The sequence below is a fragment of the Mesoplodon densirostris genome, chromosome 3, assembly GCF_025265405.1.
Source record: "Mesoplodon densirostris isolate mMesDen1 chromosome 3, mMesDen1 primary haplotype, whole genome shotgun sequence".
Classification (NCBI taxonomy): domain Eukaryota; kingdom Metazoa; phylum Chordata; class Mammalia; order Artiodactyla; family Ziphiidae; genus Mesoplodon; species Mesoplodon densirostris.
Window position 1 is genome coordinate 156,872,394 of NC_082663.1, and position 22,923 is coordinate 156,895,316.

General features: G+C 37.0%; 1 protein-coding gene across 2 annotated transcripts; it reads right to left on the bottom strand.

The window, feature by feature from the left end:
* Positions 1-121: 121 nt before the first annotated feature.
* On the bottom strand, positions 122-21,165 carry LOC132485886 (dual specificity protein kinase CLK4-like). 2 transcript variants are annotated; one of them, XM_060092490.1, is made up of 14 exons: positions 21,141-21,165; positions 18,172-18,332; positions 13,290-13,344; positions 12,537-12,704; positions 11,396-11,486; positions 10,934-11,000; positions 7,879-7,995; positions 7,620-7,786; positions 7,331-7,425; positions 6,951-7,080; positions 4,093-4,175; positions 1,195-1,274; positions 382-472; positions 122-295 (listed from the first exon to the last, which is right to left on the bottom strand). In XM_060092490.1, the coding sequence occupies exons 2-14, from the start codon at positions 18,330-18,332 to the stop codon at positions 155-157; spliced, it is 1,446 nt and encodes a 481-aa protein (XP_059948473.1). In that variant the 5' UTR covers positions 21,141-21,165; the 3' UTR covers positions 122-154. The 2 variants fall into 2 exon arrangements, with proteins under 2 accessions (XP_059948473.1, XP_059948472.1); XM_060092489.1 differs by lacking the exons at positions 11,396-11,486; positions 13,290-13,344; positions 18,172-18,332; positions 21,141-21,165 and having other exon boundaries at positions 12,537-12,616.
* Between the last annotated feature and the right edge of the window lie 1,758 nt (positions 21,166-22,923).

A 22,923-nucleotide genomic window follows, 5' to 3' on the forward strand; every position in this document is an offset into this window, starting at 1 on the left:
GATAATTATGCAATTGATACAAAACATACAGCATTTACACTTAACTGTACAAAATAATTTAAGGTTTATAAAAATATTAGAATGTTTAGAGTTGACTGACGCAGTCTTAAATAATCTCTTCTAGAGAAGTATAGTAAGACCACTGATTTCCATTTTATTTCTTTTTTAATAAGTCAAAGAAAGGATGCTGCAATGCTTCATCCAAGGTAATTCTTTTCACTGGATCATATTCTAACATTCTTTGAATCAGGTCAAACAGTTTCTCATGTTCTTCATCATGACAGAGCATAAATTCCTGAGGGGAAAAATGACTTTGTTTAAGAAAGACAATAAAAAATAGTTAAAACAGGTTTTTTTTTGTTTGTTTGTTTTTTGTTTTACCTTTAATGGTTTGCAGTGTCCCGTAACATATCTACCAGGAGAACTATGTTCCTCCCAATCTAGATGATTATGAAGAAAATACTTCTGTTTCCTATAGGAAAGAGAAGTCTGGATTAAATTTTAAGAAAAAAAGAAACCCCAAACCCACATTCTTACCCTGCCCCAAACAGGGGATTGGGGGAAAAGATGGAACCATAGACATCTCTCTATATATACATAAACATACAATTTCTAAAAATCTCAGCAATAATTATATCGGCTACCTTATATGGTATTTTTCCTAATCTTGTACCCTCTGAAGTTTTAGTATCCCACCTAAGTTGTACCATATGTGAAACAATGCCAGCTTCAAAAACAGAGGTTCCTAGATCCATTCCTGTAAATTCTGATTTCACTAGATCTGGAATGGGGCTAGAAATCGTTAACAATTCCCTGGATGACTTCTGCGGTGAAGCTATGTTTTGAAACCACTTATAGTATTCTTGTCCAAAGACGTACATGTGGTTTGCAACAGTCTGGAATTCAAATTTAGATAGGACTCCAAAATCAAGCTCTTTTTACTACTCTATGTATTATTTTTAAATCAACCTAGGAAAACATTTATGCAAAGGTTAACCTGAGTATAAAAACACCACTTTATTTACTGGATCACAAAGTAAATATTGCATTACTTTTCAAAAACTTGACTTCATGAAAAAGAATTCAAAATCTACAGTCTTTGGAATAAGCAATAACAACAAAGATGGGTTTTCTATAGTTTGAATATAGGCCACTGCATGTACCCAATAAGGACTTTAATCTTAAAAAGCATACCTTGTTTTCTGAATCATGTCTGTAGGTATGGGTCCTAATATACGTTCCATCATTGCCAGGTGTTCTTTATTATCATTAGTCTAAAAAAATAGGAAAAAGAAACTTAGCACTTTCCATTTCCCTACACGCACATAAAAGGATAACACAAGAAAACAGTGTGTCCGGGACTTCCCTGGTGGTCCAGTGGTAGAGAATACACCTTCCAATGCGGGGGACGTGGGTTCGCTCCCTGGTCGGGGAACTAAGATCCCACACGCTGCGGGGCAACTAAGCCTGCCCACCACAACAAGAGAGCCCGCGAGCCACAAACTACAGAGCCCACACACTCTGGAACCTGCACACCACAAGTGGAGAGAGAAAACCCACGTACCGCAAAAAGAGAGAAGCCCACGTGCTGGAATGAAGACCCAATGCAACCAAAAAAAAAGTAAATAAATAAATGTTAAGAAAAAAAAAAAAGAAAATAGTGTTTCCATAAAAGGACTAGATTAGACAGCTATACAATTTATATTACACTCTACTTCAAAGATGGAATAAAACTGAATGAGCTACACTGATTGTCTGATTTCTGAAATGAATTGGTAAGGTTTGTATAGCTGATTGAGGAACAACTTTTTAAGTATATTTTACTGAAGTACAGTTGATTTACAATGTTCGAATAATTTGTTTAATGTAAAACAGAACAGTTTTTCCTTATTTGTATTACTTGCACTGTTTAACTGAGGGATGACTGGGAAGATTACCAAAAACCTGGCTACTCATTTTATCGGTTGCTTAACTAACCTCCATCACCCAATGGATAGCAACTTTGTAACACTAATCCTAGACAATAAAAATACAGTCCCAATAATTCTTACAACAACCTTGAGCTAGGACTGTGGGAACATAACTTTCAAAGAGGTTAAGATACTAGCTCAAGCTCATATAGCTCATCAATGAGGAAACCTGAGCTGTGAACCCAAGTCAAAACTCATATTCTTAAATTACACAGTAACAGAGCTTTGGCTAAAGTAGAATAAATTGTTAAACTAAATGGTACACTCCTAAGCAGAGGCTGGAAAGCTTCTTCTATAAAGGACCAGATAGTAAATATTTTAGGCTTGGATGGTCACAGATGGTCTCCACCACATATTCTTTTTCATTTTTTAAAGCAGGCATCAGATAGGATATAGTTTGCCAATCCTTGCTCTGAAGAGCAGAGTCTATGTGCAATGCTTTTTAAATCCATTAACTACTGTGCCTAGCACACTGCTTTCAAAATGTTCTTAAGTCATGACAGGAATAAATAATACAAGCTCCATTATCTTCAAAAAGTTCCTTAGTTGAAGACTATTTTGGGGGGTGGAATTAAAATATAAACCACATCTCAAACCAAAGTTAATCATCGACGCTTAAGATCTCAGAATGATTTACAATCATAAAACCATCTGAAGGATTTTATATGTGTCAGAATGAAGAAAGCATGCACTGTGCTCAACTTTTTCCTTGACCCTATAGCTTACTACCACAAAACCAGACACCACCCCCTAGAAATGTCCGACAGCTATGTTCTAGATATCAAACTTGTCTACAAACTCAGAGTACTTTTAACAGATCTCTACGGAGTAGACAGAAGTTTGGTGAGGTGCCCCATAGCAGTGAACACATATATTCTGCAACAGCCACCTAAGTGACTTATAATTCATCACAGCTTCCTCCCTCCTCATCCTGCATTGCCATAACCTCAAAGCAACCTTGACAGTATTAGCCAGGAACTTCCTAACCACCCTCACCCCATCCAACAACACACCTTGATCAAATCACAACCCTCTTAAAGTTCTCCAATGGTTACACCACTTGAAGCTTTCAAGACTTTTCGTTTTCCGACATAAGCAAAATTATGAGGAAAACAAGTAGAGACCTAAATAACATTTTCTCCTTTTTGTTCTGCCAAGTAAGCCAATAACTATTATCATTTCATAGAAAGAACATTTTAATACCAAAAAAAAAAAACAGGAGAGATAATTTCTAAATGAAAGCCAGGACGGCAACCCTACAAAATCATTTTCATTTTAGACCGGTCTACATTTGGAAACCACTGACTCCGAGGATAAAACAAATACCTTTCTATGGCAAACAAGTCCACTATGAATCAGTACTTGCCTACTGACACCATTTTCCTATTTATCCAAGACACTCCGGCAGCACTATTCATCCTTCCTCAACTAGAGTAGCTCTTCCTTTATGCCTCTTGCATTTATGAATACCATTTCTTCCTGATATGGCCATCACACACTCTAGTTTTCTGACAAACCCTTACTCTTCCTTATAGCTTGGATTAAACTCCCTATTCCTCAGTGATGCCTTCTCGAAGGAAACTTAACTGTTCACCTTTTCTGGGTTCCCTTCTACATTGTTCCATTATAGCAAGTATCATATTGTACTGTACGTTTTCCCATGTCTATCCTGTGTATGTCTTCCTTGAGGAGAGAGATGCTGTCTTTTCATTTTTATACACACAGTGCTTAGAAATGTGCCTAGGGTGTCATACATGCTTAATACAACTTACTGTTTCTGAATTCTTTTAATAAAAGTGCAACATAACCAGAGCTGAATTAAAACTGACCATAGTAACACTAATGTAAATTTATGAAGGAGCATCACAATAAAATGGATCATATGAAGTCAATATGAACCATGTGTTTAAAAGCTCCACATGCAGAATGAATTATGACCATTCACTGAGAGTATTTCATTCAACTATGGTTTTAGAGAAGGTTGACTATTTTGCACATGGAAGTTTACATCTTAAGAATAATGACACTATGGCAACTTTCCAATATGGAAACAAAAACTTTAACATGCCTTTAACATTAAAGCTCATTATGAATCAGTAAGTAACATTTACTAAATACATACCTGAAAGACTGTGAAACCAAGGTAATATTCAATAAGAATGCAACCTATGCTCCAAACATCACATGGCTGAGACCAACCTAAAGCTATTTAAAAACAAAACCAAACATTTTAGTATGCAACAATTTTTAATTGCCAATACACAATATCTTTTCCTATGTGGGTGCTCTCTTTATATAGCACATTTAGGAGAATATGAGAGTAAATTCAGGGTTTACATTTTTAGTTTTATACCAAACATTATTCAGTATGCTTTCAGAGTCCTCCATATCCTTGTATCAACTTACAGTATTTTAACCTGGGGGAGGAGGCATTTTATGGAAAGTAAGAGGGGTTAGCAAATATTCCATAGTCTCTGAATTGCTTGTGCAATGAGGAGCACTGTTATACCCACTTAACGGTTGTTCTATGAAATTTTACATTTTATTAGTGCAAACATAGGTCAATAATTATCCTCAGAGTGTAATTACTAACCCCTTAGCAATTACCATCAGCTTGATATCTGAGTTTATTTCTTCCATTAAAAGAACTAGTAGTGTCACATAAATTATGTAAGAATTATAATGGATATTATAAGCAGTGTCACCCATAAGCAGAATTATACAGATATTTAAAGTTCACATAGAGAGGTATCTATATATGTACTTTCAGGTTGTCTATACATGATCATATATTTTCTCCTTCAGAATTCTCAATAGTAACATTATTCAGAAAAGAAAAAAACACCTAGCCTTAAGTCTCTATCTATTTAGAAAGGAAAAGAGTAAACCTAAACCATACAGATGTTTTAACCTTTTATAGATTAAGTTTTTAATAAAAAAATAATGTACAAATAAAACCTACTTTAAAAGACATTTCAATTACTTTCAGTAACATTACTGAATTTAAAGACAAAGGAAGAAACAATATATTCAAGGAACTTGACTATGATTTAGCCATTTTTGTTAACCCTCATGGTACTTATCACTTGAACAAAAGGATAATGGAGCATGGTTTCTACTTACAGTAACACATACAAAATCTGCAAATGATAGAGCTTGGATCTAAGATGAAAGTTTTCTTTTCCAGCCACTCCTGTCTCCCAGTCCAGCTTTCTCCCAAGTGACTGTAAACTACCTCATTCTCTTATGGCTCAGCTCTCATACTCTTTGGAATTTCACATCATTCACTTTTACCAACTTCTGTTTACTACCAACACCCAAGACATGAGACCAACTGCCCTCCTCAGTGGTGGCACCTGACAACATCTTCCTCTTCAACCTAATTCTGCCTTAATCCTCAGGAGTAACACTTCACAAACACACAAAGAACCCTTCTAATCTTCCCATCTGTTCATTTCTTTTCCTAAAGACCAATAACCCCAATTTCAGATTTATATCAACTATCCCCAGCCTGGCCACACATGGGACTGTATTATTACTAAGAATCACTGTATCTTATGCAATCTAGGAGGAGGCCATTAACTAACTGTAAGATACACCACTGTTTTATGAACCAATAACCAAGAAAAAATGCCGTTTTGTCTTATGTTTCCTCACATGTTAAAATGTGGAGAAAAATCTTCTTCTTAAAATTGATAAAACACAGCAAGTTATCTCTTTTTAAGCTCTGAAAATACCTCTCTGTCCACAATCTCTTCCCACACTCTATTCTTTTACCTTCATTGCAGCCTTCAGTCCTCAACCATGAATACATTTTCTAAACTACTGCAACACAGCAGCTTCTTTCAGACCATACTAAGCAGAAATCCTAGTAACATCAATCTCAAAGATGAGCTCCAAACCTGTGCTATCCTATGTGGTAGCCACTAGCCACATGTGGTTATTTAAATCTAAAAGTCTAATTAATTTAAAATTCAGTTCCTCAGTCACACTGGCTATACTGAAAGTACACAGTAGTCTACGTGTGGCTACTAATGGCTACCATGTTGGATAGTGCAGATATACAACATTTCTATCATCATGGAAAGTTCTACTAGCCAGCACTACATACTATTCTTAATTTCCTGTCCCTTTTACTAATTCTTTACTCTAGGTAAACGTCATTAGTTTGCTTTCACACTCATATTCTCAACTACCAAGTCCTCTTCGACAAAAGGTAAAAAGTGGAAAAGACTGATTCCACAAAGATGTTTTACTATCCAACCTCGGTTGAAACTTACTTTTGGCAAAGTAATATGCTTATACCATTTAACTATCTCCCAATATCACCTGATCTGAATTTTTCCCACTGTCTCCAAGCCCCCAAATCCATCTCTGACTTCCTTGCTCTATCAACATGACTCGGTCTCGAACTTGTAAATTTTGAGGCATAAGATGCGCTCTCCCTCACTGAGTTCCCTTTTATTAATATTGAAAAACCCTGCACCTTAACTAATTTTCCTTTCCATGCTTTCCCATGTCAAAGATGATCAAAGAAGCTCTCCTCTTAGACTAGCCCCTCTTTCTTCTCCTCTTAACCTCCATCCACCCTACATCTAGACGTCTGCCAGCCAAATCTTTAGCATTTTCCCCAGCACCATGCTTTGTGATGAGACGAAAAGAGGTGCCCACATCGCTTCAAAATCACACTGCTGTCATGGACTTAGCCAATACTGCTTGTTCTCTTATGATCTTGTAAGACTGACTTGTTCAAAAAGAACCACCACCTGGAATATCTTTACAGACGATATCACATTTTTCCCACTCAGGAAAAATATTTATAGCAATGTCCAGACAGCTTTTATGAAAACAGAAAACATTTTCTGTACACTGCTAAGAAAATTACAGCTATCCCCCAACTACCTGCCCCCCAATAAAAGCTATAGAGAACAAAAAATCTCTTTTTCAATTAAAATATCAGGAAGTCTGGTATCTACTAACCCAAAATGACCTCTGGAGCTCTGTAATGCCGTGTAGATACCAAAGTGCTATGATGTTCATCATCGTATGTTGCACTTCCTAAGTCAACAATTTTGATATCCGTGTTTTTCAGTGTGCGTTCATCACGTTTCTAGAGATACAGTTAAGTAAACACAAAGATCAATAAAGATATGAAATATTTTATAGCACTATCCAAAAGGCTTGCACATGAATTCTCTTTTTGATTTTCAAAATAACCCCATGAGAAAGGCAAAGGATTACCCTTTTTGGGTTAAACGTCAGGATATAATAAGCCTCAAAGGTAAAATTCCTCATCCAAGGATCACCAAGCTAAATTAATTTTAAAGACAACTACCAAAATTAAAACAAGTGTAACTTACCATTTTTGAATTATACTTGACTACATAGTCAGACTCCACAAATAAAATATTTTCAGGCTTCAGATCTGTATGGGTTAATTTATTATGATGCAAAACTACAAAAGAACAAAAAGACATTATTAGTTTCACTTACAAATTTAATCTGTACCGGAGGAAAGGAGAATTCGTAGTAGAGGTAGGGATCAAAAGTGGTTTCATCTTTACTTGCAACGTGCATTTTTAGTGACAATGGTTTGATATGTTGCTTGTCCAATTTACTGGTATTTAAAAATTTAACAAGTATACTTACAATTTATTGACTGACAGATCTGATATGCCATTTGCCTGATATGGTCAATTTGAAAGGGCAGAAAGCTATTTTCTTTAATGAAATCATAGGTACTAAGTCCCAGGAGTTCGAACACAATACAAATATGACCATGATGATCAAACCATTCTAGCATCTGGACACATCGGCTGAAACAGATCAGAATACAAATAATTCAGTTCACAGAATTCTGATTATTTCATGTAACATAATGGATCACAGTTCCAAGTTTATTACTTACAAGACATTATTGGGATCAGTACTATTTAAATGCTCCAATACTTCGATTTCTGAATGAGCTGCTTCATGATATTGTCCCATATTTTTTATGATTTTCACTGCTACATGTATGCCACCCCTTAAAAACAAAATGAAAATGGTAAATGTACAGAAGCGCGTTGAAGACATGTATCCTCTAAAGCAGCTGTCCCCAACCTTCTTGGCACCAGGGACCGTTTTCATGGAAGACAATTTTTCCATGGTTGGGGGGAGGGTGTGATGGTTCAGGTGGTAATGCAAGCTATGGGGAGCAGCAGATGAAGTTTCACTCGCTCGCCCACTGCTCACCTCCTGCTGTTAGGCCCAGTTCCTACCAGTCCACGGCCCAGGGGTTGGGGACCCCTGCTCTAAAGCATCATCTTGTTAAGTATCAATCACTCTATGCTATTTTCCTAAAATAATCTTTCAGGGTATATTATAGCAGATCTATAAATATTTTTTCAAAACATTTTGACAAAATATACATTATACAGAGTGATGATTTCTCTTAATACTTATGAACGTTAATGTTTGTTTCCAAGTTTAAATTTACCTAGATTTTATAAGTAGTTTTTTTTTAAAAAGGATAAAAATATAAACCTTGAATATACTACTGCTGAAAACATTTACTCATTCACCAGGCTAGACCGACTGTGCCAGATGTTGCATTGGAATCACTGTTAAAAAGAGCTTGTCCCATGTACTTCACAGTCTAATGGAAAAGACAGACACTTGAACAACTTATCATTAGGTTAGAAGTGCCTGGTATAAGGAATAGAGAGAAGAAAGAGCCTAACCATCAGAGTTAGGGGAGCTCAGACTTCTTCAGAGAAGAAAGACAACTATCAGTTTGTTAGATAATTCTGGCAAAGGAGACACCATCAATAAGTCATCAAGCCAAAAAACTGTTTAGTGCATTCACTGATGCGAATAGGTATAAATAGCAACAATGTATGGCAGCGTGTTTTAGACCGGGGCATCTGTAGTACTTCTTAAAAAGTGCAGAGGGAATTCCCTGGTGGTCCAGTGGTTTACGACATGAGCTTTCACTGCCGTGGGCCCAGGTTCAATCCCTGGTCAGGGAGCTGAGATCCCGCAAGCCACGTGGCACGGCCAAAGAAAAAAGCCGTAAATGATTTTGAGGAAGAGGATTTCCAAATCGTCATCTTCCTTCTGTCCTCTTTTCTAAACCTGATCTTCTTGAATACAAGCCAGCAGTCAACCCTGCATTTTTCACTATGGCCTTCCCACATTACAAAAGAGAACCCCATGCACGTGAAATTAATATGTCAAGGTTTGTGCCCTAGGCTGCTTATAAAAAAGAAAAAAAAATCTTTGAGGCAAAAATTTTTCTAGTGGCTGGATAGCAAACCTATTCCGAACTCATTTCTTTTGACAAGGTCCCAATGAAGTTGTGGGCTGATATATAATCATCAAAATAAATTTTTAATGATTTATCTCCCTATGATGTATAGCATATATCTCAAGACTTAAAAGAATTACTATAAAACTGCTGTGACAAAACTTCTTCTAGTCTCATCTATTTCATCATATGGACAAGTTTTCTAACTGCTAATATGCTATAAAAATGAACAGTGCTAATAGCTATAAAAATGAAAAATGGATAATGGTGTTAGCTAATGCTACTATAGTAATCATATTGCAGTATATAAATGTTTCAAACCAACGTTATACAACTTAAACTTATAAGCTTTCATATTACTTGTCAATTAAAAAAAAAGAAAAATGGAAACTTAATGTTAAAACAGTAAGATTTATCTATGGACACAGGAACTCATTTTTTAAAGGCCCCAACCATCTCAATAAAAGATATATTTTCAATTACATTGTATGTTTTAGGTCTAATAAGTATCAAAATTTGTAACAGATTGGTACTTGATCAATTGAATACTATTCATTGGAATATCTCAAATACTCAAGTCTTGGAACCTCAAGAAATTTTTAAAAGACCTAAATGGGACAACTAGTGAAATGTGAATCAGGTTGTAGATAAGCTGGCAAAACTTGAAAATACATATAACATGTAAATATAGAGAATGATTAAACACTGTAAAATGTTAACATTTGTGGAATCTGGGTGAAGAATAGATGGGAATTCTTAGCAACTTGCCTAAGTCAAAGTATTTCAAAATATCTTAAAATTTTACTTTATGTTCACATTTTTGTCATAGAGAGGAAAGGGTGATAATAAAAGACACTTAGGATAATATTCTTTATGAAAAGTGAAGTAAAAGTTAAGTTCAAGATAAAGCATTTCTAAGTATTCAAGCAAAGTTTGTTCATGGATGACAGGAGGTATCAAGCTTTTGTATTTAGATTCCCCCAAACATATTTAGAAAGAGAAATATGTTTTTTTAAAAATCAGCATTTACAATAAGCTGGAAATTACATCCTCAACTATTTTATGATGAAAAGTTGAGATGTCAATTTAGAAATGTGCAGTTTCCACTAAACTGTTGTAAGACGTTCACTTACAAAAAAATTTGCAACCGCAGAATAGAGATCCTAGAGGAAAACATGAAAATGAAGCAGAGAGGGTCAAATAACAAAAAGTTTAGTATAACTCATTAAAGAATCTGGACTTTATTCTGTAGGCTTCAAGTAATATAATTTATTTATAGTTTGAGAAGCTAACCCTAACGTGCAAATATTATCCTTTGGAAATAAAAGTTTTTGAACCAAGAAGATTAGACATGCTAATTTATTGTCTCTGCAATTCAAAAGTAGGGTAAAGCACTCCAAATCTCTTATAGAAAGCTAAGGACCTAAGTTCTGGGAAAGTCTTCACTTGAACACTGACATTAATTTCAATGAACTCCATCTGATAAACATTTTCAGCATTCTTGGTCAAAATCCATACTTATGGTAAATAAATCATACACAGTTCAAGAACTTTTGAATACTTATACCTCCCAGGAAAACACATAGCTACCACTTAAATTCCATTTCATCTAAATTATGGATCCTTCTCCACCAAAAATATCAGAATGTTCAAAAAAGAAAAACAACAAACTTACATGCCATGATCAATGCACTCTACAACTCTGCCAAAGGTCCCTTCTCCCAAAGTGTTCACGATTTCATCTAAAGTGAGGGGGGAGAAAGAAGTGTAAGTACATGAGTACAAATTATCAGTTATTCAAATAATGAATGCTTAAGTGTGGAATTTTTTCAAATGCTCTCTATTAAAGCATAATTAAGGTTCCAGCCCTCAAATTATTTTATTTTCAGCTGCTACAAAAATAATTTAGATAGAGCTATCTTTCTTGCTCTAATCTCAAATTCCACTGATTATTTTGGAACTTTAGAGTAGAAATATTTAAACTCTATAGAAAAGAAGAAATACAAAAGAACAAACAAACCCACAAAAAACAAAACAAAAAAGCAATGAAGAGTTCTTTAGCCCCCCGCTGACAAACTATTCTTAAAAAGATTATTCTGTCTGCAAAGTTTAAAAAGTGTTGAAAAATATTCTATACATCTTGCTTTTAGAACGTCTCCACTTTGGCAGATCAGGTGACCCTCTTCATCATCTTCTATACTCCTGGATCTTTTCCTTTGGTGGCTCTTCTGGAACGGCAAGTGGGCAGCACCAAGGTCGTCCAGCCAATCAATATAGCAGAGTGAATTCAGGGCAGAATACGCAATTCATTCAGTGGGGAGATATTCAGGCATTCAGATAAGCACCAGGCCACGAACAGTTGGCAGGAGCAATTTCAAATTCAGTCCCCAGAAATTCACAGGACACAGTTTATGTTACAGAAGAAAAACATGGCAAGATTTTCAGATAAGTTACTTAAAGTGGCAATAGAAAAAACAACACAATTGTCTCTAAAATACTGACTTAATTGAAGTCTGAAATTTAAAGAATGCAATGTCATGATCTATTAATCTCGTTATAAAATAGCCTATGCTGTGAGTTGAAATGTCTAGTTTGGCAAGAAGATGTTTTAAAATGTCAAGATTAGTTCAAATTGATACTTAGCAATATTTTTAAACATACTTATTAAAATAAAAGGGGAAAATAAAGGCTAATGTCAATGTTTGATCTAATCAATGATAGTTCTAGTGAAGAAAACTTGGGGAGGAAAATAATAATTCATAGTTTACTGCAAACAAGTGAAGATTCATGAGTGTAAAAAAAAGGGCAGGCTTTCTGGACAATAATTTCCCCTTCAGCACCCACTTTCAGAACTCCAATGGAACTAATTGCAGATTGTGCTATACACAGGGTAAGTATCCGCCAGTGCAACTTTCTACATTTGTCTCCAAGTACTGGGAAAGGGGTTTCTTTTAAAGTAAAAAATGTTTAAGATGAAAGAAAAGATGAGTGCTTCATCTTTTCGTATGATTATGTTATAAAAGATAAAAATATTTTTAACATTAAAATCAAGAACCTCATGATCTGGTCTGCAGAAAATGAGTAAATGTGGGCATATGAGGACTAACTAATAAATGCAGATTAGTTGTAAGAATTTGGAAGTTTCCTTTAAGGATTCAAGTAATATAAACACAATTATATTCAAATAGTATTATAAACTTTTTAAAACTTATTGGCTCAGTAAGAGCTTTTACACACAAATAAGTATCCCCCCAAAATAAAAACAAAATCAATCATACCGAACGTGACTGATTACTTGAACACTGTCTATTACGCTTCCTTTTAGGACTGCTTCTCCAGCTTCGGACTGAAGATTTACTGCAGTGGATTCGATAACTGCTTTCAACGTCTGTGTGATAACGTCTAGGAACATATCTTTTGCAGTAGTCATTTCTGTATTCATCAATGTTAGGAACATATATTTTGCAGCAGTCATTTCTGTATTCATCAATGTTAGGAACATATATTTTGCAGCAGTCATTTCTGTATTCATCAATGTTAGGAACATATATTTTGCAGCAGTCATTTCTGTATTCATCAATGTTAGGAACATATATTTTGCAGCAGTCATTTCTGTATTCATCAATGTTAGGAACATATATTTTGCAGCAGTCATTTCTGTATTCATCAATGTTAGGAACATATATTTTGCAGCAGTCATTTCTGTATTCATGAATGTTAGGAACATATATTTTGCAGTAGTCATTTCTGTATTCATCAATGTTAGGAACATATATTTTGCAGTAGTCATTTCTGTATTCATCAATGTTAGGAACATATCTTTTGCAGTAGTCATTTCTGTATTCATCAATGTTAGGAACATATCTTTTGCAGTAGTCATTTCTGTATTCATCAATGCTAGGAACATATCTTTTGCAGTAGTCATTTCTGTATTCATCAATGTTTGGAACATATCTTTTGCAGTAGTCATTTCTGTATTCATCAATGTTAAGAACATATCTTTTGCAGTAGTCATTTCTGTATTCATCAATGTGTCTCTGGTCCCGATAATATCTCTCATTCAAGAACCTTGCTTCTAAATAATGACTGCAAACACATTAAAGGATTTAAAATTACTCTCTTCATTCTAGAACGCTTTAACCTTTAACCACATTTTAACGTGGTTAAAATAAAACATTCTCTCAAGAATTCCTGGTTTCAACAGCTAACTCAATAAAAGAAAAAAATACAAATTGATGAATTAGAATTTATGCTTAACTCACAAAACTTAAATAATTTTACTTTAACCAACAAGCAAATGGGTACATATATCTCTATTAATATATACTGCTATGAAGGAACAAACCTTGGGTCAAATCATTCAACATATTCAGTGTTTACTTGATTAAGTGTCCCTTTACCTTCTGGTGAAAGTTAAGACCAAAAATTCACAAAACTGCTCTTCTGAAATTCATCAATCTTATGATATATGCATCTGTAACTAAGCTCTCTTCCTTTTTGCAGAGCCACACACAACATGAGGCAGGCAAAACAGGATTCCTTTCCTTCTTAATGTAAGTTAGGTATCTCTGGCACACAGAGTTCTTTCACCAAAGGTGTATTAGAGCTAAAAGGAATCTTAAATATATTTCAGGCCTTTCATTGTACAGATGACTACACTGAGATCCCTAGAAGGAAAACGATTTGCCATGGTTGTAGAGCACATTCTAAATCCTATTGTATGTGCCAGTATTATTCTACACACCACCTATTCCATCTCCTCTCCTCTATTTCGAGCTTCCTGTATCTTTCTGAGAAATAGTCAACACAGTGTTTGAAGGCTGCTTCATGTGCCAAAAATATCCAAAATATATGCCCCTCAAATGAGAAAAGGTTCTTGTAATTGCTTGCTTAGGATTTCCCAACCCCCTACTTCCCTTTGCATTTTGAATTTCCTGTCACTCCTGCTTGTGAAATAAACAAGAATTCAGGGAAAACAGCATCATCTGGTGCCATAGTGCTTACCTTTTTTTTTATTAATTTTTTTTGCGGTACGCAGGCCTCTCACTGTTGTGGCCTCTCCCGTTGTGGAGCACAGGCTCCGGATGCGCAGGCCCAGCATCCATGGCTCATGGGCCTAGCCGCTCCGTGGCATGTGGGATCCTCCCGGACCGGGACACGAACCTGCGTCCCCTGCATCAGCAGGCGGACTGTCAACCACTGCACCACCAGGTAAGCCCCATAGTGCTTAACTGCTGAATCTACAGATCCCTTTGAAAATCTAATTGAGAGGTATGGACCCTCTCCCCTAAGAAACGCACAAATGTGTAAACAAAACTTGGCAAGGAATTTCAGAGATCATGGACCTCAGGAAGTCAATGGATTCCAGTTAAGCAGCCTTGATTTGATGGAAAGAAAAAGACAGAGTCAACTGACCCAGTTTCCCGACCCCCTCTCTACCTGGGATGAGTATCCTTTTCAACAGTGTGAAGCTTCAAGAGGGATGCACGTGGAGCACTGAGGGAGAGAGGGGACACCTGCCCAGTCAGACACACCAGCTAAAATAATCCTGACAGGCAATGGAGTGACAGATGTTAACTAGACTGCCCTCACTAACCTCGTTCTTTTTCCCAGAATATGTTGTCATTCTTTTTTCTCAGGAGGCTGGTTTATGCAAAAATAAAGGAGAAGCATCTCTAAAACTGCTACTCAACAGGGCTGGCATCAAATCCAGGCTGGGGAGATGCAGAAACCCCCTTTCCCCAGTGTCAGCCTTAAGTTCTAGCCATTGGAGAAACAACTCAGGATATTAGGGTCTAAATCTGGGTCTAAGTCAGGGATCTGATCAGTTGCTTGGAACCGTTAAGGGAGAGATCTACAATACGTCAAACTAGAAATTACCATACTCTAAAGGGCATCTGTTTAATTCTGTAAGGCATCCTTCCCATAAAAGTCTAAAATGTATCGGAAAACTCTAACACTAATAATCCTTAGCTGGACTAGTGCATGAAATTAGAGCTGCTGATAATCCATAAATAATCTATAGAATAACAAACATGGAGTGAAGTAATACTATGAGGATAAACTAAAAAGATGAGGACCTCTTCAGCCTACAACAACCGAGGCTTAGAGATTATATAAACAAAGTCTACAGAATTATAAAGGCTATATGGGCAGAGTGAACAGGATGAACAGACTGATTGAATTTCTAAAAATAGTCACTGAATGTCCAGTGAATATTTCACTGTAGTTCTTTAAAACAGCCAAGACTAATGAGGCTATGGGCATTCGTTTTTATTTCCACACAGGTCCTGTGGAAGATAAAAAATATATGAGGCAAAATCCCTGCCAACAAATAACTGTTCAATTTGAGATTACTCACACAAAAATAAAACAAAACTCAACCATGCAGGAAATGCCAAAAGCCTGGATATGAGTGCTTAGGAGAAAAAACTCATAATGCTTAAAATGGTCAGGGAAGATTTCGTGAAAAAGAAGGGAAGAGTTGCATCTTATAGGGACATCAGGATTTGGATAAAGTAGGAAGTAGAAGTGGTGCCAGGAAAGAAAAATGGCATATTACCATCTTACATTTATAGAGTACTTTTAGCCAGAATGGTTTAGAGATGAGTTTGTCTACATGTTACTTAGGAAATAGTAAGTAGACAATTTCAGCAAGAGCAATTTTCACATAGGGGAACATAGGCAAATAAATAAGCTGGGAACAGATCATCCAAAATCTTGCATGCCAGGCTAAAGGGCTTAAAACAGTGTTTCTCAAAGGGTGGTCTGTTTATTAACAATATCGAAATACTGAATTTTTAAAAATGAAGATCCCTGGACCCCAGGTCAGATTCACTGAATAATCTGGTAATATGCATTTTAAACATACCTCCAAAGTGATTCTATTCACACTAAAGTTTGAGAATCACTGGTGTAAGGCTTGATACTCTATGTTACAACAAGACATTTAAGGATATAAAATGTGTTCACAGTGTTCACAGCCACATCAGTCTTCCTGTGTAGAATTAATTGATTAAGCCTGTAGGGAGGGAGCAATTCACAGGCTACTTACAAATCAGAAAGAAAAGACACTCTGAAATATATAGGAAAAAGGTAAGATAATTGATATACAATAAAAACGCTGATAAATCATAAGAAAAATATGCTTTAATAGAAAAAATAGGCTAAGAATACAAAAATAATGTTCACAATCAACTAGACTTCAATTAAAAAAATATTCAAGTGTTCAATAAGCACATGACAGAGGACAAATTCAGCAGAAATTTAAACATTCAAATGAAAAGAAAACACTATTCTTGGCATTTCAAAATAGACAAGACTGGTGACAGCATGTCGTAGGGAGTGTAACTTGGTACAAACTTTCTAGAAAAATATGTGGAAAAATATGTGAATATGTAGCAAGAGCCTTATAAGAGTTCACACCCTTTCACTTGAAACTGTCCCTTCTTAGAACCTATTTTCAGGAAATATTCAGAGGCAAAGATTTGTATACAAAGATACTTTTCAGAAGAAATAACTTTACATCCAAATGAGGGACTAGCATCCCACCAAGAGTACCTTCTTTATATGCTTCTGTATTTTTCATTTTTTTCCAATAATTTTACAATAGAAAAACTCTTATGAAGATTTGAATTTTGAAAATGACTATTAGATTACTCCAGATTACGGAGAGCAATTACCACCAGACATCTCTGGTGCCAATATCAAAGAAGAAACTATTGGCCTAGTGGTTATTGCACTGACTCAGTATCATCTTTATGTGGTTAATTGTGAATATGAATAACTGTTCATCATTCATATCACTTCCTTTCGACACATACAATGCATAATAAATCCATGAATGGTTAGTACTATATGTTAAGCCTTACAGAGTATTTTGTAGTTATCTTAATATAGGGTACAGATATTCTTGTATAATACATTAATTAGCTCAGGTCATTGAAATCCTGGCATAGATTCTCCCTCTTCCCTCCATATGATAGTGTGTGAAGAATGATTAGTCTGCACTGATTAACAACAAGCTCACTGTTCTACAGAACAAGTCTGTTTTGGCATGGAGAAGGAAAAACATTGCATACTGTTTTTTAAATAACGCCAGTTGGCTAATTTAGAAAGCAATCTGGCAAACAGTCCCAGTGGAACATCTGCACAAAACAAGGAGAAAACATAGAACCAACAAAAACAACTGAGAAAGGGAAATTAACGGAGGACAGAATGAAAGAAACTCTATTCACCTAGGCTTTGTTTAATCATTTAGGAACTTGAAAAATTCCTTCAATTCTATATAAACGTAGTACCTCCAAATTTTACACTGGTAAGAATACAACAGAACAGGACACATGCCATTGGAAATTTTTAATGAGGTCCTTCTTACAACAGCCAAGCTTCTAAAAATCCCAAACATATCCACTGGCCTTATCTACAAATATAACCTGTAGAATACAGTATAAGCAACTAATCCCCAACACACTTTAACATTCTCACACACCACATGCTATTTTTCCATCTGGATGAACTCTTCCCGACCCTTCATTAGCTCTCATTTGTGGAACCCTAAATAAGTGCCCCAACGTACAGCTCTCCCTACTACATACAAGTTAAAGGCACTCACTGGTCCTTTAATCACTTACTTAACTTTCGTGTGTCTCATTTCCCACAACTATATTACTGGCAGCTGGGACTCCATCAACTGTCTCCTACAGCTCCCAAATGGACACAGATATGTGAGAGTAGGAACTCTGTTCTATTCACAGCAGTGTCTAGCATATAATAGGCACTCAGTAAATATTTTCTGAATGAGTATTTGTTGACTGATTTATAAAACAATCTGACAGATGAAAGCTATATAAGCTAATGACAAGTCATTACAACTATTAGTGTTAAAATGGTACTAGTTCAAGCGTAATTTACCAATAAGATTCTTTAAGCTGGTGATGTGGTTTACAATGTCTGTTCTCTTGTGTACTACTGTGGGATCTCCTCTTCCGTTTGTGACTTCCACTATAGCTTTCATGTCCCAGGCTTTCTCTGTTATCCCAGTCAGGGCAGTGAGTTCTTTTGGAATGACTCATCTGTTAATGGAAATGAAAAGTGAGTTGTGGAATTTACAGATGGTTATATTTAGTAAATAAAATATTTCACATTAATATTAATTAAATAGAAAAACCCCAGCACATGGGGTCCTACAGGTTCTAAAATCTTCGTAGGTAATGGTTCCCAAGGCATGGAGGCACTATCCCACTGGTATGTCAGATGATTCTAAGTGGCATACACACCTAGTATTAAATGATAACACTGTGAGACCTTAATGCACTTTCTTTCCATTCTTCTGGATATATTCTCAGCTTGGTGCATATCTTCAACTAACACTCGCTAACTGCCATTTTTAAAAAAAGAGTCAGGATTCAGGCTTACAGCCTTCAGTAGACAACAATATCTAGCTAGAAATTAATAACTTTTTTCGTTTTATTTTTATCATTACCTTCTTTCTATGGTAAATTATTACTAATCTCTTAAGTTATTGATATAATCAAATTATTAAGTTATTGATGTTAACTTTAAATGTGAACTAATTTAAAACAAATATCACAAGTGTCATGCAGCTTTGTTGAAATACAGTGATACAAATAACTGAAGTCAGAGAAACACTTAGGGATAGAATATAGGAGATGACTGTTTATTTTCAGATCATCCTGCAACCATTCTTAAAATTAAACATATTTGTTATAGATCTGGGGTGACTAAAGAAATGAACCTATAAGGATGAATATGGTCACACTGAAATCAGATAATTGTGACAATTCCTTGGCTCCATCTAGGATCCATTCAGGATCCATTCAGGATCCATTCAGGATCAGGATCTGTGTTCTAACAATGTCATCCCATTCTGCCTCCTCAAATCTTAATTCTTTCACAAAGCAGTCAAGTTTTTAACAGTGATGTCCAAACTGTTGAAGAGGGTGAAGTTCACAACTCAGCAAGGAGCTGAAAACAGGTAAAATGGAGCAAAACCAACTTAGTTAACCTCCTTCAGTTAGCCCAAATGACTCAGTAACAAGCAAACAAATTCAAGTAAAAAATTTAAAAGATTTCAAATGAATTAAAAGACTTTAAAATGAGGCATCTCCTGGGAGGTATTCCCTAAGAAAATGTAGGTATCATGCCATCAGGGACCGAAGCCACCAAATATTTAGATCTTTCAACTCACTTCTCTTGTTGATTCTTAGGTCCAACAAAAATCCTAAAACTCTAGTCAGGGTTCTCACTGGAAATTGATAAGTGAGCATTCTGATTTACATAGACATTTGAATATGGGAAACTGAAATAAATGACATTACAAATTAACCTGAGCCAAAAGACCATCAGAAAAGCCATCAAAAAAATTATACTTCTAGTGGAATTCTTCTAACCCTTCAATTACCCAAATTATATTTTAACCACATAGGAACTCTTTAAAATTGTTTAGTCAAGCATTCTTAAATCATAGCAAGCAAAATTACAACATCTGATGACTGAGGTTTATTACTATGATTATTATAATGCATTTTTTGCAAAACACGTGTGTCTGCTTCAGTTTTGTTTTTTTCCTTCTACTATCAGTAGGCCATAACTAGCTCACCAAGGCAGAATTCTTAAATAACCGCAGTTATCAATATGCAAATATTAAAATAAGCATCTTGGGAGAGCCAAAGGTTTTTATTTCTCTAGCCAAGTTCATTACTTTAAATTTAATTCAGCTGTTAGGAAGCCGTCCCCCCACCACCACCACTACTGTTCAGAGATATTTTCTCAGGGGGCCAAGAGAAGAATCCCAGATCCAGGTTATACAGATTAGGTTCCTTCGCATACAAAAAAAAAAGAAAAACTATCTAGAATTATCACACTATTTCTTATTAACAAAGAATCCTACATGTTAGAATCATTGGACGTCCTTCAATAAAAACATCAGATACAATAAACATCAGATGTTTATATCCATCTTAGAAACCTGATTCTCTACTGCCCTTTAACACCCTATATTACCCGACAATTTGACGTTATCTATATAAAAATATCTATAAAGGTTAAAGTTATGATTAGATGGCTCCAAGAGTACTGTATGTAATGGATAACAAGAAGCCTGTGGGTGTATGTATGGAGCACAATCATACAAAGATACCTATAAAATAAGACCAGGTGGTTGACGTGGTCAGTTTGGAGCGCTGTTTCCTAAGAATAGTATAAGCATTTCATGGTTACTTAAGTAATCAAGGACAGGGTGATCCAAAAGTATCAGAAATGCACATCTGATGCAATAATACTATGCTCCACTTTAGGACAAAAACAGTTTGCACAAAGGATGAGCCTCTCCGTATTTACCTCTCACAAGCACGAGCTAAATTCCACCACCTGGACTTGCAAACTAGCAGTTCCTCAGACGCCCAGTCCCCACCCCCCGCCTCTCCACCAGGGCACCTGGCCAGGGCCTTTGGCGCACTCAGAGGCAGAAGTCTGACCTCGGAAAATCCCAGAATGCTACAAACGGCCGAGGCCAGGGACCCAGAGTAAGGCTTGATCTAGGACAACACTTGCTCTAGGAGGCTCTCGCAGGGTCTCACTCTGATCGGTGGGACGGGTCACGGGCCTAAGGAGCCGTGATATGAGTGGCCTGGCCTCTCTGAGACGAGTCAGCGGCAGAGCCGAGGCCTTTCCGCCCTAGGATTTTAAATCTACCATGACACTGGGGCAACTTTAGGTTTCAAATGCCACGAGCAGAGCTGTGCCCCGAAGAAACCCTGGTCACCGAGGCCCCGAATCCCGTCGTTTTTCCGACACCTGCCTTTCGAGACCTAAAAGACTGGGAAACCGCCCAGCCCAGAACACCCTATCCGAAACCTTACCTCCTCAAAAGCAAAAGGCCCTTTGGCCAATAACTGTCTCCAAACCGCCGTCTCCTCTCCCTGTCGCTGCAACAAACACCCTACAAAATGGCAGCAAAACCATCTCCCCAAAACCCCACCGTCAGCCTCTAGCACCACTTATATAGGAGGAAGGCGCCTATGTAACAGAGCTCACGCGCTCACGCCCCTCCCCTAAGGGGCGGGGCCAAGTGTGACGTCGGGGCCGCGCCCGGCCCTCCACCACGCTGCTGTGTGGGCGGAGCAGTCCCGGCCCCGAGATGTGCCGTGGCTGAGGCGACTCCTTAGATTGTTTTCGTTGCGGGAGAACCTGGGTGAAGTCAGGAGGAGACGACTTAAGCCTGTGGCACGTGTCTGCTGCTACTCGAGGAGTTATTCTGAATGCAGCACCTCTCAGCAGAGCCAACCTTGGCTCCGTTTCCTGCTCTCCCGCCCCAGTGGGCCGCAGCACGGCTGAACAGTCAGGCAGAGCCACCGTGCAATAGACAAACCCCTAACCGGCTCGGTGCTAGGCCCAGGCTGGTGCTGGGGTTAGCTCAGTGAACGCGATTGTGTAGTCCAGCCCGCTTGGAACGTCCTGTCTAAAAATGGATTCTGATAAATAAGATGTCTTAGGAAACAAGCTCAGAGGTGCTTATCTTTTTAAGGCCTGTGTTCCTGATAAAAACAAAAAAAATAAGTTTCAGTTGAGACTCCTTACAAAATTTTTCCTGTTGTGGTCCCTGCCTCTTGGGCAGATTCGGAAGCTGGAAGTTTCCCTAACAAACTTTTCCCCATTATTTATTCCTGTGAGTCAGTTTTATTTAACCAATGCAGAGTAATGTCTGAGAGCTAGTGAGCCCCGTTAAGGGGCTTGCTTACCTCAAATAAGGTATTTCACAGTTCTAAGGATCCCCAGACAGTTTCCCTTTGTGAGCGTGTAGAGTGAGAAGAGAGAAGAGGGCCAAAATCTGAGCCCTGGGGAGCACTTAAGGGACAGAGGAAAAGAGCCTGAGAAGGAATGATCAGAAGGAGAGGAGAACCAAGAGTTTGGTGTCAGAGTAAGCGAGAGAAGGGTTTAAATGAGGGAAAGGCTGACAGTGACAAATGCTGGGAAGGAGTCAGGTAGGGTTGGTCCTGAAAAGTGTCAAGGGGATTTTGTGTTCTGACAAACATTCGATGGATAAAAGAGAAAGTCAGAAATCAGATTTGGGAGGGCACGGTTGGACTCTTGCAGGCATAAATCCAATAGCATGTGGGTTTGTACCTTGTACCTTGTTAGGTGAAAGGAGGGCCCTGTCATTTCATGATCTAATATTGTAGAAAACTTGTGCCACCTACTTTGGATAAATTGAATTGTTATGGAGATTGTACCCCATGTTAAGAAGTGAAGAAGTGAAGTTGAAAAGATAATTGGAAAATTGGAAGTGAAAATACTTTATGCTGTAAATGAAACAGACGTTATTCTCCTCACCTGGAATAGCCACCATTTATGCATCTACAATTGTAAATCTTACCCATCCTTTGAGGTCTGTCTCTAAGATGCTATCTCTGACTACATGAGTTCCCACCCATCTCCCTGCTCTTGACTACTCTGGTTAGAGATGAGGTCCTTAATCAGTTGGCCAAGGCACACTGGTGTGCCTGGAACCACCAAAATATGATGACCAATTTTGCCCATAGTGTGAAATGTATTGGTTCTACAATTGATTACACCTACTATTTCAGGGACATCTATCAGCTGGAATGTTTATCTGAGTAGACTGGGCCATCTTGCGAGGTAGAG

Coding starts and splice junctions, on each gene's coding strand:
- LOC132485886 (XM_060092490.1), bottom strand. CDS start 18,332: ATGAGTCATTCCAAAAGAACTCACTGCCCTGACTGGGATAACAGAGAA. Junction 12,705..13,289: donor ATTATCGGGACCAGAGACAC/ATTGATGAATAC, acceptor TATGTTCCTAAC/ATTGATGAATACAGAAATGA. Junction 4,176..6,950: donor AGCTCCAGAGGTCATTTTGG/GTTAGTAGATAC, acceptor GTTTTTAAATAG/CTTTAGGTTGGTCTCAGCCA.